This window comes from Mirounga angustirostris, unplaced genomic scaffold (assembly GCF_029215605.1).
Source record: "Mirounga angustirostris isolate CCGP_5_RB_7025 unplaced genomic scaffold, mMirAng1.0.hap1 SCAF_4, whole genome shotgun sequence".
NCBI classification, from domain to species: domain Eukaryota; kingdom Metazoa; phylum Chordata; class Mammalia; order Carnivora; family Phocidae; genus Mirounga; species Mirounga angustirostris.
Window position 1 is genome coordinate 154,616,456 of NW_026991712.1, and position 15,987 is coordinate 154,632,442.

General features: G+C 45.0%; 1 protein-coding gene across 1 annotated transcript; it reads left to right on the top strand.

Annotated features, from left to right (window-relative positions):
* The first annotated feature begins 1,539 nt into the window (after positions 1 to 1,539).
* PRDX1 (peroxiredoxin 1) lies at positions 1,540 to 14,879 on the top strand. The gene is made up of 6 exons (XM_045897811.3): positions 1,540 to 1,695; positions 3,843 to 3,959; positions 6,946 to 7,099; positions 7,463 to 7,585; positions 8,856 to 8,986; positions 14,524 to 14,879. Exons 2-6 carry the CDS (start codon positions 3,854 to 3,856, stop codon positions 14,607 to 14,609), a joined length of 600 nt encoding a protein of 199 aa, XP_045753767.1. The 5' UTR covers positions 1,540 to 1,695; positions 3,843 to 3,853; the 3' UTR covers positions 14,610 to 14,879.
* The last annotated feature ends 1,108 nt before the right edge of the window (positions 14,880 to 15,987 follow it).

The window sequence follows — 15,987 nt, forward strand, 5'->3', positions numbered from 1 at the left end:
TTACAGGTGAGAAAAGGCTCTTGCCTGAAGGCCACATATAAAATGACACTGAGGGTTTTTTCTTTAATTTTTTTATTGTTATGTTAATCCCCATACATTACATCATTAGTTTTAGATGTAGTGTTCCATGATTCATTGTTTGTGCATAACACCCAGTGCTCCATGCAGAATGTGCCCTCCTCAATACCCATCACCAGGCTAACCCATCCTCCCACCCACCTCCCCTCTAGAACCCTCAGTTTGTTTTTCAGAGTCCCGTCATCTCTCATGGTTCGTCTCCCCCTCCGATTCCCCCCCTTCATTCTTCCCCTCCTGCTACCTTCTTCTTCTTCTTTTTTTTCTTAACATATATTGCATTATTTGTTTCAGAGGTACAGATCTGAGATTCAACAGTCTTGCACAATTCACAGCGCTTACCAGAGCACATACCCTCCCCAGTGTCTATCACCCAGTCACCCCATCCCTCCCACCCCACCCCCCACTCCAGCAACCCTCAGTTTGTTTCCTGAGATTAAGAATTCCTCATATAGGGGCGCCTGGGTGTCTCAGTTGGTTAAGTGGCTGCCTTCGGCTCAGATCATGATCCTGGAGTCCCGGGATCGAGTCCCGCATCGGGCTCCCTGCTCGGCGGGGAGTCTGCTTCTCCCTCTGACCCTCTCCCCTCTCATGTGCTCTCTCTCTCAGGTAAATAAATAAAATCTTAAAAAAAAAAAAAAAAGAATTCCTCATATCAGTGAGGTCATATGATATATATGACTTATTTCGCTCAGCATAATACCCTCCAGTTCCATCTACATCGTTGCAAATGGCAAGATCTCATTCCTTTTGATGGCTGCATAATATTCCATTGTATATATATACACCACATCTTCTTTATCCATTCATCTGTTGATGGACATTTTGGCTCTTTCCACAGTTTGGCTATTGTGGACATTGCTGCTATAAACATCCGGGTGCACGTACCCTTTCGGATCCCTACTTTTGTATCTTTGGGGTAAATACCCAGTAGTGCAATTGCTGGATCATATGGTAGCTCTATGACACTGAGTTTTAATTCAGGAAACGGACTACAGAGCCCCAGTTTTTTAAAACCACAAACCAGAGGAGTGCAACGATCAGATTTCAGAAAGATTCCCTCCAGCAGCTTTGGAAGGAGTAGGCAGGAGAAGGAAAGGGGCAATCCTGGAAATCAGAATAATGAAGGAGATTGAGTACTGAGGCAGCACTAGGGCAGAGGCTGCGGGGATCAGTATTTGGGAAATATTTGGATAGTTTTCAGTGCTTGGTGTGGATTAGACGTGATCCTCTGTAGGTCAACAGGACCATAAGCTGGTCTGGGCCTTGAGGGAAAGACGCACGGGGTACCCTCGCAGAGATCCCAGATTAACCGAGGCGTTCGGCTTTGGAGACACTCGCTCTGGGCTCTGCGACCCCAAACGTCGGCAGCAGGGAGGGGTATCCGTGCCTTCCGTGCCCGAGCCCGCCCACAGCGAGGGAAAGCGCTGAGTCATTCTGGCGGGGCGCGCTGGGTCGGGGCGGGGCTCGGACTACATCCCCCTCCTCTCTCCTCCTCCTGCACCCCCGGCCCGCTCTGACTCTCGCGAGAGCCCTACAGGCTATAAAGGCGGCGCCCCGCGCGCGGGTTCCACGCGTCTTCTTCCTGCCTTGTCTTCGGCGTTTTTGTTCTCAGAGTCGGTGAGAAGGTTCCCCACACCCGGGTCGTCGCCTTTTCCTCATTCTTCTGGGGTCCTGCCCTACTCAGCTTGGGTTCTGTGACGGGGGAGGTGGACGGGCGAGGTCTGACGCTTGAGCGTGGTTAGGCGGTTCGCGCACCCTCCCGTGGGCCTCCCTTGCGGATGCGGGGACCTGTTTAAACTCTTAGACGAACGTCGGCTCGAGTTTCCTTTTTCCCCGGCAATCCGAGCAGGGGGTGCTTATTGGCTTGGCGTGGTGGGCTCTCAGTGAATCTCCCAGGCGGGGCGGGTTCGGGAAGCTTCTAGAATGGACCTGGAAATTGACCTGAGGCTACCCGCGCGTCATGTGGTAGAGGTAGAGGCTGTTTCCCGGTCCTGAGCGGTGACTAGATGGGGAGTCTCGGGTACTGATTCCCTTGTCTGCCTTTATTTTTTGCGTTTGCTGAATAGGGATTGTGGTGATCCCAAATTCGTTTGTGAAGACTGCGTTGTTTTTTTTTTTTTTTTTGCTGGTGCTTACCGAAGTGTTACGGTGGGGGGTTGATCATGCGAGCGGCTGGAGGGAACCTGAAGTGGGGCTTCGGGGCGTGGCTTTCGCCAGGAAAGTTCGTGGGCAGACCCACGGAGGCCCACACCGGCTTGAGGTCCTACGTGCGGCCTTTACCCCGCTGAGTCGGACTTTAGTGGAGTGGGGACCACCTCGAAAAGCAGGTTTGGACAAGAAGGTAGTTTATGTTAGGGTCACACCGTATATATTTGGTCGCCAAATTGCAGTTTGCCTTACTAGTTTTTTGTTTGGTATTAAGCATTAGAAAGTTTGCAATATTCGATGCTCACAACGATTTTTTTGGTTGTGGTATCATGCACCAAAAACACTTTGGAACGTGGAATATTAGCTCCTTGGGTCTTTCAAACTGATGGCTTACTGGTTTATAGAGCTCAGCTCCCTGTCTTTGTTGACTTGGGTGAATCCAGTGTAGCATTTCTTTTTTTAGCAGTAAGTAATTTTTTTGTTCTTGCTTTTTTTTTTTTACAGTAAGGTTTTTTTTTTTTTTTTTAAAGATTAAGTAATCTCTAAACCCAGCGTGGGACTGGAACCCACAACCCTGAGATCAAGAGTCACATGCTCCACCAACTAAGCCAGCCAGGCTCCCCAGCAATAAATAGACTCTTGTTCTACTTATTATTGCTCCAGAATCCCGGCCCCAAGATCAGAAACCCATTTTTGAAAGGACTTCTAGGGCTTAAACACAACCCCTAAGGTTTTGGAATTGAGCATATGCCAGAATCCTGGTCTTGTGTCTTGAAAAGTTGGATTGGCTTTAGGGTTGTGTGCTGTGTTGGGCAAATGCACCTGGAGAAAGGTCAAGTGTGCTTCCTGAATTAGGAAGGCAAATGGAAGGTGCAGTCCAGGGAAAGGGCAACATGACCACTTCTAGAAATAGACATTATGGCATTGTTTATTTGGGCTCAGGTTTGAGGCTGAACCTTCCTCTGTGCTTTTTATATAATGAAACTACAGAAGAAAATGCCATTGCACAAATGATAGTAAAGAAATAGCAATAGAGGTTACTTCAGTTTAAAAAAAAATTGCTGCTTTTAAATGAAAACAAAAGCTGATATTCAGAGACTTTTTTTTTTTAAGATTTTATTTATTTATTTATTTATTTGAGAGAGAGAATGAGAGACAGCACGAGAGGGAAGAGGGCAGAGGGAGAAGCAGACCCCCTGCTGAGCAGGGAGCCAGATGCGGGACTCGATCCCGGGACTCCAGGATCATGACCTGAGCCGAAGGCAGTCACTTAACCAACTGAGCCACCCAGGCGCCCCCAGAGACGGTTTTTTAAGAAAGTGACCCTGAGAACGCAGGGGAAGGAGGAAGGAACAGGGGGAGAGAATCTCAAGCAGGCTCCGTGCTCAGCCCTGAGATCAAGAGTCAACGACGCTTAACAACCTGAGCCACCCACACGCCCCTGTAATGCCGATTTTGTTTCAGAAGTCGGAAAGCTCAGTTTATGCGTCAATACTAATATAAAAATTAATGTATATACTAAGGTCACTGGACATTCCGCCTCTAAGTAGAAGAAGGGTGTTGGTTACTTAGAAAAACAAGGCTTGTTTCTAATTCACTTGCTCTTTTATCTCCAGCTGATAGCACGATGTCTTCAGGAAATGCCAAAATTGGGCATCCTGCCCCCAACTTCAAAGCCACAGCTGTTATGCCAGATGGCCAGTTCAAAGACCTCAGCCTATCTGACTACAAAGGTAAGAGTAATTAATTAGATTCATTAAAATGGAATTATTTTACAATCTAGGATTGCTCATTAGATTTCTCTTTTTGTTAGGTTTGATTGTAAAATGACATGTATCCTAGGTCATAGTCTTCAGGGTAGGAGCATGTTGAAGGAGTGATTAACAACCATGGTCACTGATAGACACCCTAGGTTCAGACTGCTTATGGAAAAAGCCCATGCTTCATTATGCCTGGACATACTAGCTCAATTATCTTCTCAATACTCAATTGTATTACTGTTTTGGGAGATACTCATTATGTCATTGAAAGCTCGTCTTCAGAGGTTAAACTGTTTAAGTTTATGAAATATAGGGACGCCTGGGTAGCTCAGTTGTTAAGCGTCTGCCTTCGGCTCAGGTCATGATCTCAGGGTCCTGGGATCGAGCCCCACATCGGGCTCCCTGCTCCGCGGGAAGCCTGCTTCTCCCTCTCCCTCTCCCACTCCCCCTCCTTGTGTTCCCTCTCTCGCTGTGTCTCTCTCTGTCAAAAAATAAATAAAATCTTAAAATATATATATATATGTCAGCTGCTGTATTATTAGGCAGAGGCTTAGGCACATTCCCTTGACTGTTAGCCCCAGGAGAAGAGTTGATGTTGCAGTTGGAACAATTCTCTTTCCTGTGATAGTTTCATGCAGACACTTGGCTAGCTCTGATGAGCCTCTTTTTTTTTTTTTTTTTTTTTTTTTTTTTTACCTTGCAGTCCTGGAACAGCAGGGTTTTTTGGGATAGTTGATACACAAGATTCCTTGAAGTGCAAACCGGAAACTCAGGTGTTAAGTGTACCTTTTTTTGGGGCATAGTAATTAGTTCTTGGACTCAGCTTTTGCGTAGAACATGTGATTAAGGTTTCCTAACACTTCACACTTGTTTTGAATGAGAAGCAGTTAAGAGGGGCCCTATGGAGGGAAGCTCCCCTGGCAAACAAGTAGCACCATAGGGAGGTGACCCTGGCCCAAGGGTAAAGGCTCGAGGTTTAGAAAGACAGGTTTAGAAAAAGCTGCTCTCTCCTCCAGGGCTTGACCTGCTGAGGCTTCAAAGTGCTTGTTAGGTAAAGCTCTGGAGAAGTTGTTCAGATGAGTTCAGAGTTTCCAGTGATTCTGGTTTTCAGAGTAAATGTCAAAAGGAACAGCTTATTTTGACTTTTCAGACATTGCCGCTACCTGGAAATGAGTGAATACTTGGAACTCTTTTCAGTAACTCAACTTATTAGTTATGGTGAGAGGCTGCTTGGCCAGTTGAAGAGCTACTTCTACTGGTAATCTGAGTGACTTCAGTAAAATTTAAACTAGAGATCCTGTTATCTTACTAGGACTTTTGGAACTTTTGCCTCAAATTTTTTTCTTGTCCAATTAGGCTTGTTAGGAATAAATTAGTGGTGATTTAGATGATCACTTAAACCTTACCTGTCCCGTTATTGTGGTTCATTGTGGAAGAAATGTCAAGGTTCTGGTTTCCTCTTTTTTGGTCTTTTTATTGACTTGCAAGACAGAATCCAGTAATTGAGCTTTTCCTGTGCATTAATTGTATGTATTGGCATTTATCTAGTAAGTAATTGCATCCTTGGTTTTGTTTTTCTTTATTGGAGAACTTGGTGTTTGTGCTAATTTTAACTATCTAGAGATCAAAATCAGACTGAGCTGTGTTTATCTTGTAATTGGCAGCTAATGGGGAGGCAGGAAAATAAAGCATAGAACTGAAAGGAAGTTTTTTTCATGCAGGCTCTCCTACAACAAGATGTTCTAAACTAGCTGCTAGGAGACATCTGTGTTGAGTCTTGGCATTTAGCAGTTGTTGTCTACCATCAACTTAAAAAGACTTTTTTTCCATAGGAAAAGTTCTTTAGGTTTTTTTTTTTTAATTGTGATCATTTTTTTCTTTTTAAAAGAGATTTTATTTGAAAGAGATAGCTAGGGAGGGCAAGAACAGGGAGGAGAGGGAGAAGCTGACTCTGCGCTGACCAGGGAGCCCCATGCAGGGTAGATCCCAACTCCTCAGGATCATGACCTGAGCCGAAGGCAGATGCTTAACCGATTGAGCCACCCAGGTGCCCCTAAGATTTTATTTTATTATTTTTTTAAGATTTTTATTTATTTATTTGACAGAGCGAGAGAGAGGGAACACAAGCGGGGGAGTGGGAGAGGGAGAAACAGGCTTCCCACTGAGCAGGGATCCCAATGCAGGGCTCGATCCCAGGACCTTGGGATCATGACCTGAGCCGAAGGCAGACGTTTAACGACTGAGCCACCCAGGTGCCCCCTAAGATTTTATTTTTTTTTTAAAGATTTACTTATTTAATTTAATTTTTTTAAGATTTTATTTATTTATTTGACAGAGAGACACAGCGAGAGAGGGAACACAAGCAGGGGGAGTGGGGGAGGGAGAAGCAGGCCTCCCGCCGAGCAGGGAGCCCGATGTGGGACTCGATCCCAGGATCACGACCCGAGCCGAAGGCAGATGCTCAACGACTGAGCCACCCAGGCGCCCAAAGATTTACTTATTTTAGAGCAAGAGTTTGCTTGCCTGTGCGAGGTGGAGGAAAAGAATCTCAAGCAGACCCTTTTAGGGTGGAGTCTACCTTGAGATTATGACCTGACCCGAAATCCAAGAATTGGATGCTGAACACACTGAGTCACCACGATACTTCAGGATTTTAAGTTATCTCTACACCCAGTGTGGGGATCAAACACACAACTCCGAGATCAAGAGTTACCAGGGGCATGTCGGTTAAGCGTACGACTCTTGATTCTGGATCAGGTTGTGAGATAGAGCCCACGTTGGGCTCCGTGCTGGGTGTGGAGCCTGCCTAAGATTCTCTTTCCCTCTCCCTCTGCGCCCCACTCCCTTCCCCCAAAGCCATGAGTTCCACCGGGTGCCCCTTGGTTTTTATTCTTTGTAAAGCAAGGAAGTGTGTTTCAAAGGTAAACTTTTGGCTCTTCTCCCCCCCCTCCCCCTCCAGGAAAATACATCGTGTTCTTTTTTTACCCTCTTGACTTCACCTTTGTGTGCCCCACGGAGATCATTGCTTTCAGTGACAGGGCAGAAGAATTTAAGAAACTCAACTGTCAAGTGATTGGTGCTTCTGTGGATTCTCATTTCTGTCACCTGGCATGGTAAATCTCTTCGTCAGTTTTGCCTGTGAACTTTGAACTAAGTAGCAACTGGGACTGGGGGGGCTTTGACAAAAGACTTGCTCAGGTATTGCCTTCTAGCTCCTGATGGAAGGAGTGCAAAGGCTCTGACTTCCTCTTGTTGCTCTCTTACTACCTGGCAGCAGAGGAGAAGCAGCTTGGGTTGCAGCTTGAGTGTACCCTGGTGACCTAAACTATCTTCAGGCACTCACTTTACTCTGGGAAAAGTTTGGTCTTTGGCGGAAATTAGATTAGGAATGCTGAAAAAGGGAAGGAATAGATACAGTTAATCCTTTTGCTACACAAGAGTTTGAATGTGCTTGTATGTGTGCTTTTTGCTCTTAGGATCAACACACCCAAGAAACAAGGAGGACTGGGACCCATGAACATTCCCTTGGTATCAGACCCCAAGCGTACCATTGCTCAGGACTATGGAGTCTTAAAGACTGATGAAGGCATCTCGTTCAGGTATATTCCTGCCAGGGGGACTGACATTTCATCAAAATTATCTGATTGACTTGAGGGCCTTTTGGAGAAAGGTAGGGCCCTGATCTGTAGACTCCTTTTTCCTTTCATTGTTTTGTGTGTGTGTGTGTGTGTGTTTTTTTTTTTTTTTTTTTTAAGATTTTATTTGACAGGGAAAGAGCCAGAGAGTACAAGTGGGGAAATGGGAGAGGGAGAAGCAGGCTCCCCAGGGAGCAGGGAGCCCAATGCGGGCTTGATCCCAGGACCCTGGGATTATGACCTGAGCCGAAGGCAGACACTTAACCAGACTGAGCCACCCAAGCACCCCTATTTATTTATTTATTTATTTATTTATTTATTTATTTATTTATTTATTTATTTATTTATTTATTTATTTATATATTTTTTAAAGATTTTATGTATTTATTTGACAGAGTGAGAGAGGGAATACAAGCAGGGGGAGTGGGAGAGGGAGAAGCAGGCTTCTGTGGAGCAGGGAGCCCAATGCGGGGCTCGATCCCAGGACCCTGGGATCATGACCTGAGCTGAAGGCAGATGCTTAATGACTGAGCCACCCAGGCACATACATATATACATCCGTACATACATACATACATTTATTATTTATTTATTTATTTATTTATTTATTTATTTATTTATTTTTTAAAGATTTTATTTTTAAGTCCTCTATACCTAATGTGGGGCTTGAACTCTCAACCTCGAGACAAAGAGTTGCACGCTCCACTGACTGAGCCAGCCAGGCACCCCCATCACTGTATAAGTTTAAAGCATACAGGATAATGATCCCATTTCGTTCATATTCCTTCCTCCTTCCCTTCCTCCACATCCAGTGTGGGGCTCTAACCCACAAATCACACGTTCTTCTGGGGGCGCCTGGGTGGCTCAGTCGTTAAGCGTCTGCCTTCGGCTCAGGTCGTGATCCCAGAGTCCTGGGATCGAGCCCCATGTCGGGCTCCCTGCTCTGCGGGAAGCCTGTTCTCCCTCTCCCACTCCCCCTGCTTGTGTTCTCTCTCTTGCTGTGTCTCTCTCTGTCAAATAAAATCTTTAAAAAAAAAAAAAAAAAAAAAAAAATCACACGTTCTTCTGAGTGAGCCAGCCAGGTACTCCTCGTTTCATTATTTATGCAGGAAGACAAAGCCAATGCAAGTCTGGGAGGCCAGCACATTTTCATTCCCACTGCATCTCTGTTCTAACGAAGCAATTTCTAAACCTGAACTGCATATCCCTCAAACCTTCAATCTCTTCTTCCCAGGGGCCTCTTTATCATTGATGACAAAGGTATCCTTAGGCAGATCACGGTAAATGACCTTCCTGTCGGCCGCTCTGTGGATGAGACTCTGCGACTGGTTCAGGCCTTCCAGTTTACTGACAAGCATGGGGAAGGTAAGCCAATCCACCTGGTGACTTTGACAACAGAATTGTGGTAGGAAAGGAAAGATGGCAGGAACAAGGTCTACCAAATAAAAGTATGTCTGTTCAAGAAATTAAAATCTCTCTAGTGGATTATGGGGTGAGGTAACGGAAAAGCTTGGGAGGAGAATATATAAAGGCTTTTTGTTCTAGCTGCATAGTCTCTGCTTCTGCCCTGCTCATTTAGAATCACTGCTGCAGCTTTTAACTTACTAAAGGAGTGTAGGAGGATCTCATAGGTGTGTATAAGGGCAAAAAAAAATGTTTGAGAATTACATCTAGAGATACAGCATGCCATTCTTGGGCAAGTGTTTATTGGCAGAAGAGCTTTTAATTCCTGTGATCATATTTGTTTTATTAGTTTTTTTTTTTTAAAGTATTTATTTGAGAGCGAGACAGAGAGATAGTGAGAGACAGCACAGAGTGGGGAGGTGAGGGAGAAGCAGCCCCACCTGAGGCTTGATCCCCAGGACCCTGGACCCATGACAGCAGAGAATCAACTGACAGAGCCACCCAGGTGCCCCTAGTTGTGTTTTTTTTTTTTTTTTAAGATTTTACTTATTTGACAGAGTACGAGCAGGGGTGCAGCAGTGGGAGAGGGAGAAGCAGGCTCCCCACTGAGCAGGGACCTTTCTCCCTGCTCCCCGCCCCCCCAGGCTCCCAGGACTCTAGGATCATGACCTGAGCCAAAGGCAGGTGCTTAACCGACTGAGCCACCCAGGCGCCCCCCCCCCCCCCTTTTTTAAAGGTAATACATGACCAGTTTTGAAGTTCGGAATATAAAAGTTAGGACTAAGATAACTTGCCCAAAGACTAGACTGATACAGCTCTAATACAGTCTTTTTTTTTTTTTTTTTTTTTAAAGATTTATTTGAGCGAGAAAGTGCATGTGAGCTGGGGGGGTGGGGGGGGCAAAGGGTGCAGGAGGAGCAGACTCCCCACTGAGCAGGGAGCCCCTGAGATCATGACCTGAGCTGAAGGCAGCTTAACCGACTGAGCCACCCAGGCACCCCTCTTTTTATCTTCCTAAATTACATTGTATTGTTGTGGTGGTGTCATATTTGTAAGAATTAGAATCCGCAAATAACCAAATTACGTAAATGTTCATGTAAAAAAATTTTTTTTTTTTTTTAAAGATTTTATTTAACAGACACAGCGAGAGGGGGAATACAAGCAGGGGGAGTGGGAGAGGGAGAAGCAGGCTTCCTGCTGAGCAGGGAGCCCGATGCAGGGCTCGATCCCAGGATTCCGGGATGATGACCTGAGCCGAAGGCAGACGCTTAATGACTGAGCCACCCAGGCGCTCCCATGTAAAATTTTTTTTAAGGAGGAGTAGTTAGGGCTAGAGTATTTGAGATGAAATATCAAGGTTCTTCATTAGATGTTTCAGGATCAAAAATCATTTTATAAGTTTGTCCTTTTTTTTTTTTTTATTTTTTTTTTTAAGATTTTATTATTCAACAGAGAGAGAGGGAACACAAGCATGGGGAGCGGGAGAGGGAGAAGCAGGCTTCCCGCTGAGCAGGGAGCCTGATGCGGGGCTCGATCCCAGGACCCTGGGATCATGACCTTATCTGAAGGCAGACACTTAACGACTGTGCCACCCAGGCGCCCCTATAAGTTTGTCCTACTAAAATAAAATCTACACATGACCTAGCAGATTCAACTTGGGGTTTTTATCTAGCATTTGCTAGAGTGTAGGCCTTCCTTGTGCTATTTCTCCAGCACTAGTACTTTCCTCATATTTTCATTACAGTTTTGTGATAAACTACTAGATCCCAGCTTTTGAGTTAGTAAGGCTGTAGCTTTTTGATCTTTTTCCCCCTCATTGGTGTATAGTTGTTGCCAGAATGAGACAGCCTTACCCTAACTAAGACTTAATTTAGTTTTTAAGGATTGAGGCTGCAAAAGTTGGCTATATGGGGGAATGGAGATCTTGAACCTCATAACCTCCCAAGCTAATGTAATTGAGGACAAAATAGTTGTGATCAAGTGCTGCTGAGGTAAGATGAAGTGCACAGGTGTACTTGGATGAATTTGCCTTACCTACATCTCATTTTCTTTCTTCAGGTGATAAAAGTTAAGACTAGTTTTCGAAGGCCCATGTCAGACCTGATCTTATGATACAGAACGTGAAAGTTGTTAAAGAGTCTGAATCAGTGGTGTCTGCTCAGGGGACCCAAAAGTGGTGGCTTGGCTAGAGTTGGAGGCTAATAGGAATCAGTGAGCAACTAGTATCCGAAGGCACCATTTGTAGAAGTATGTGTGGGCTTTACCTTAGTGCATTGAAGGAGCAGATAGCTCCTGAGACTGCCCCCTGCTGGGGGGTGAGATTTAGCACAAAGACAGGAGGTGGGGCGTGGCAAAGCCCTTTATTGGACTCCCCACTGAGCAGGGAGCCCGATGGGGGGGTTGATCCCAGGGCCCTGGGATCATGACCTGAGCCAAAGGCAGACGCTTAACCATCTTGAGCCACCCAGGCGCCCGTACGTATATATATATACATATATATATATATATATATTTTTTTTTTTTAAAGATTTTATTTTGACAGAGAGACAGACACAGCGAGAGAAGGAACACAAGCAGGGGGAGTGGGAGAGGGAGAAGCAGGCTCCCGGCTGAGCAGGGAGCCCGACGCGGGGCTCGATCCCAGGACCCCGGGATCATGACCCGAGCTGAAGGCAGACGCTTAACGACTGAACCACCCAGGCGCCCCCTGTACATATATATATTTTTAAGATTTTGTTAGCACCGGTGGATCACCGGTGGAGCAAATGGAATTGAAAAACAGGAGATTGGTTCCCTTCTTTCTCTTACTCTTCTCAGGTTAGCCCAAGGAGCGCTAGCTCAGGATTGTAGGAAAAGGTTGGAAGGCTATGCTTTTTTGCATAATAAAGGTATGAAAGCTTCAAACTCAGACCTTTGTTTACCAAGGAGTAGAAAGTAGTTACTTAGTGCAAGAAGGGCCTTCTCTGTCAGTCCTACCCTTCAGGCTATCCAGGTTGGCAGAGTTAAACTAAGGGGGCAAACGGGTTGCTTTCTTTAGATCCCTCAAGGGCTTCCAGTGGGAAGAAACAGCTTAGTGTTTGTGGTTTTACAGAGTCTTGGCTTTGTTTACTTACTTAGCTTATTTCTTGGTATGGGGACAAATCATTAAAGTTTTTTTTTTTAAATTTTTTAATGTAGTACATATGGCATAATTTGTCATTTAAGTGTACAGTTTGGTGGCATTAATTACATACACAATGTTGTAGTGCATCCATCACCAATATTCTCTGGATGTTTCATCCCAGCCAGCTATAACCCATTAAGCAATAACTTCTCATTCCCCTTTACTTCCAGCCCTTGGTAACTTCTGTTTTCTGTGTCTATGAGTTTGTCTATTCTAGATATTTCATGTAAGTGAAATCATAACAATATTTGTCCATTTGTGTTTGGTTTCTTTCACTGAGCATAATGGATTCAAGGTTCTCAAGGTTCATGCTGCAGTGGGTATCAAAACCATTCTTTAAAGGCTGAATAATATTCCATTTTATGTATATATCATTTTGTGTATTCATCCATCTGTTGATGAACACAGGATTGTTTTCACCTTTTGGCTATTGTGAATAATGCTGCTAGAGTAATGGTAAGCAGGTGTCTGGATCTTTGTTTCCAATTATTTTGGTTATTTACATTAGAAGTGTAATTGCCAGGTCATGTAATTCTGTTCAGCTTCTTCAGGAACTACCAAACTGTTTTCTATAGCAGCTGCACCATTTCACATTCCCACCAGCAATACTAAATGTTTCTTTCCAACCTTGCCAACACTTTTTTTTTTTTTAATACTCTATCCTGGTGGGTGTGAAGAGGTGTCCTTGTGCTTTTGATTTGCATGTTTGTAATGACTAGTGATACTGAGCATATTTTCATATGCTTATTGACCATTTTGTGTTCCCTTCTTCGGAGAAATGTCTTCTCAGGTCCTTTGACCATTTTGAACTGGGCTGTCTTTTTTTTTAAAGATTGTATTCATTTGAGAGTGAGAGCACAAGAGTGGGGTGAGGGGTAGAGGGGGAAGCAGACTCCCCACTGAGCAGGGAGCCCTATGCTGGGCTCAATCTCGGGACTCCAGGATCATGACCTGAGCTAAAGGCAGATGCTTAACCTGAGCCACCCTTGTGCCCTTGGGTTGTCTTTTTGTTGAATTGTGGGAGGTTTTTTATACATTTTGGTTGTTAATCTCTCCTCAGATATACGATGTGTAAATATTTTCTCCCATTCTGTGTGTTAACTCTGAAAATGTCCTTTGTACAAAAGTTCTTAATTTTGATCAAGTTCAATTTAACTGTTCATTATTGAATACATTTCCAAATCCAAGGTCATGAAGTTTTTTATTCTTTAAGATTTATTTAAAGATATTTTTATTTTTATTTGACAGAGACACAGCGAGAGAGGGAATACAAGCAGGGGGAGTGGGAGAGGGAGAAGCAGGCCTCCTGCTGAGCAGGGAGCCCGACGTGGGGCCCGACCCCAGGACCCTGGGACCATGAGCTAAGCTGAAGGCAAACGCCCAACGACTGAACCACCCAGGCGCCCATGATTTATTTATTTTAGAGAGCACAGAGGGGAGGGGCAGAGGGAGATGGGGAGAGAGAATCTCAAGCAGACCGCTGAGTGTAGGGGTCCCCCATCCCAAGACCCAGGAGATCATGACCTGAGCTGAAACCAAGAGTTGGCCGCTCAACTGAGCCACCCAGGTGCCCCCGAGTTAATTTTTTGTATGTGGTGTGAAGTAGGGGTCTGCTTCATTCTGGTTACATGTGGAAATCCAGCTGGTCCTAGCACCATTTGTTGAAGAACATTTAAGGCTTTTTAAAATATGTATGTGAATCATACATAAAATTACTGAGGAAATAAAAATGCCCATTCACCCACCTATCTACTACTGTTAACAAATTTTATTTATTTACTTATTTATTTTTTAAAGATTTTATTTATTTGACAGAGAGATAGTGAGAGCAGGAACACAAGCAGGGGGAGTGGGAGAGTGAGAAGCAGGCTTCCCGCCGAGCAGGGAGCCCGATGCGGGACTCGATCCCAGGAACCTGGGATCATGACCTGAGCCGAAGGCAGACGCTTAACGACTGAGCCACCCAGGCGCCCATCTACTGTTAACAAATTTTAATAGTTGTGTTGCCATATATACTTTAGACATTATTTCTAGAACAAAGCATATACAATTGAAGCTGTTACTCTTTAAGTTTCAGGTGCTACATACATAAATTTAGGTGTAATAGTATTAGGGCTATGGTGAGGATTAAATAACATGTTTATAGTTAGCCTTGCACTAAAAGGCTTGAAGGATCTCAGACTGTAGCATAGGCTTCCTGGTTCCAGAGTGTTCAGCCTTTCAAGGTATCAGATTTGGTTTTGAGCCCTTGGTCCGTTTGTCTCCCATTTGTTCATGGGAGGAAGGTCGAGCTCACAACTGAGCAGGTTATTAATTTAATACTTTTCTCTTGCAGTGTGCCCAGCTGGCTGGAAGCCTGGCAGTGATACCATCAAGCCTGATGTCCAGAAGAGCAAAGAATATTTCTCTAAGCAGAAGTGAGCGCCAGGTCATTTTAGGGCTGGGCTGCAGTGGGTGGCCATGAAAACAAAATCTTTTTTGTATTATTGTCATGCTTAGAACATAAAACTTTAGACACTGTGCAGATGTGGTATGGGGATAGGACAGGCCTTTCCTGCAGGGGTTGGGGAGGCCAGCCTTTCTTCCTCTGGAGAGAAGGGCCTGAGCTGTTACGGGGCAGGCCAGCTGTTATGTACAGTAGCAGGGCATCACTTTTTGTCTTTTGTTGTTTCTATTAAACTTGAACTGAGACCTTGTTGAGTCTTCATTTTGGGTGGGGGGGTACTAGGCTTTTGATGTTGAGAGGAATTTACGCTCTGCTTTCTCTTTTTAGGAGAAAATGAGGGTGAGACCTGCCTCAGAATCAGAAAATTACATTGGGGGCAGGGGGATATGCAAGTAGACACAGGAAATGGAAGTTGAACCAAGGTCGTAATTTCACTATATCTGGGGGGAGAAAGCAAGACCTGCGGTAATGTTGGCTAAAGCATTGCAATCTGTGCTATAGGTTAAAGCATAAATTGCAGGCTTTAGATTCAGGCCCCATGAGATTACTTGGACATTTACCTTTACACTACTGGGAGTGCTGTATGAGAACTTGAAGCTTGGCCTCTTATGATAAATGCCTGCCTGGTACTGGCTTTGTAAAAAGATCAGAAGTAGAGTCTTTGAAACTAAAAGGGGGTGGGGGAGACAAAGAGCCCTAGTGTTTATAGGCTAAAGCTTTCTGTATGAAAAGCACGGTGCTGGGGCGCCTGGATGGCTCGGTCGGTTAGGCGTCTGTCTTTGGCTCCAGTCACCATCCCAGGGTCTTGGGATTGAGCCCCATGTCAGGCTCCCTGCTCATGCTCACGCACTTGCTCGCTCTCAAAATCTTAAGATTTTACTTATTTGACAGAGCAGGAACACAAGCAGGGGAGCGAGAGAGGGAGAATCAGGGTCCTCATCAAGCAGGGAACCCCATGCGGGGCTTGATCCCAGGACCCTGGGATTATGATCTGAGCTGAAGGTAGACACTTAACGACTGAGCCACCCAGGCGCCCCTCAAAATCTTTAAAATAGAAAAAACACAGTGCTGAGCACTTCTTGGCTTCCTTGGATCCTAACCTTGATTTGAAGGTAGTCCTTTTTTGGCCCTCATTGATCTCATTGTCCTGAGGGAGGGATGTCTGGGTAGAAGGTGGGTGCCTCCTGAGCCCTTGTGGCTATGGAAGATTCAGAACTCAGTCTGTCGTGTATTCTGTACTCTTCCCAGACACCTGTCAGGTACTCCAGCCTATCCCCACCCCTCCAAGCAAGACCTCTGAGCAGCAGTACAGGATTCCCAGGGCTTTGAATGACAACGGACACCACTTGAATA

Bases quoted from the DNA above. Each gene is read 5' to 3' on its own strand.
- PRDX1 (XM_045897811.3), top strand. From the start codon at position 3,854: ATGTCTTCAGGAAATGCCAAAATTGGGCATCCTGCCCCCAACTTCAAA. The intron at 7,586-8,855 runs GTATATTCCTGC...TCTTCTTCCCAG, and splicing joins GATGAAGGCATCTCGTTCAG to GGGCCTCTTTATCATTGATG. The intron at 8,987-14,523 runs GTAAGCCAATCC...TTTCTCTTGCAG, and splicing joins TACTGACAAGCATGGGGAAG to TGTGCCCAGCTGGCTGGAAG.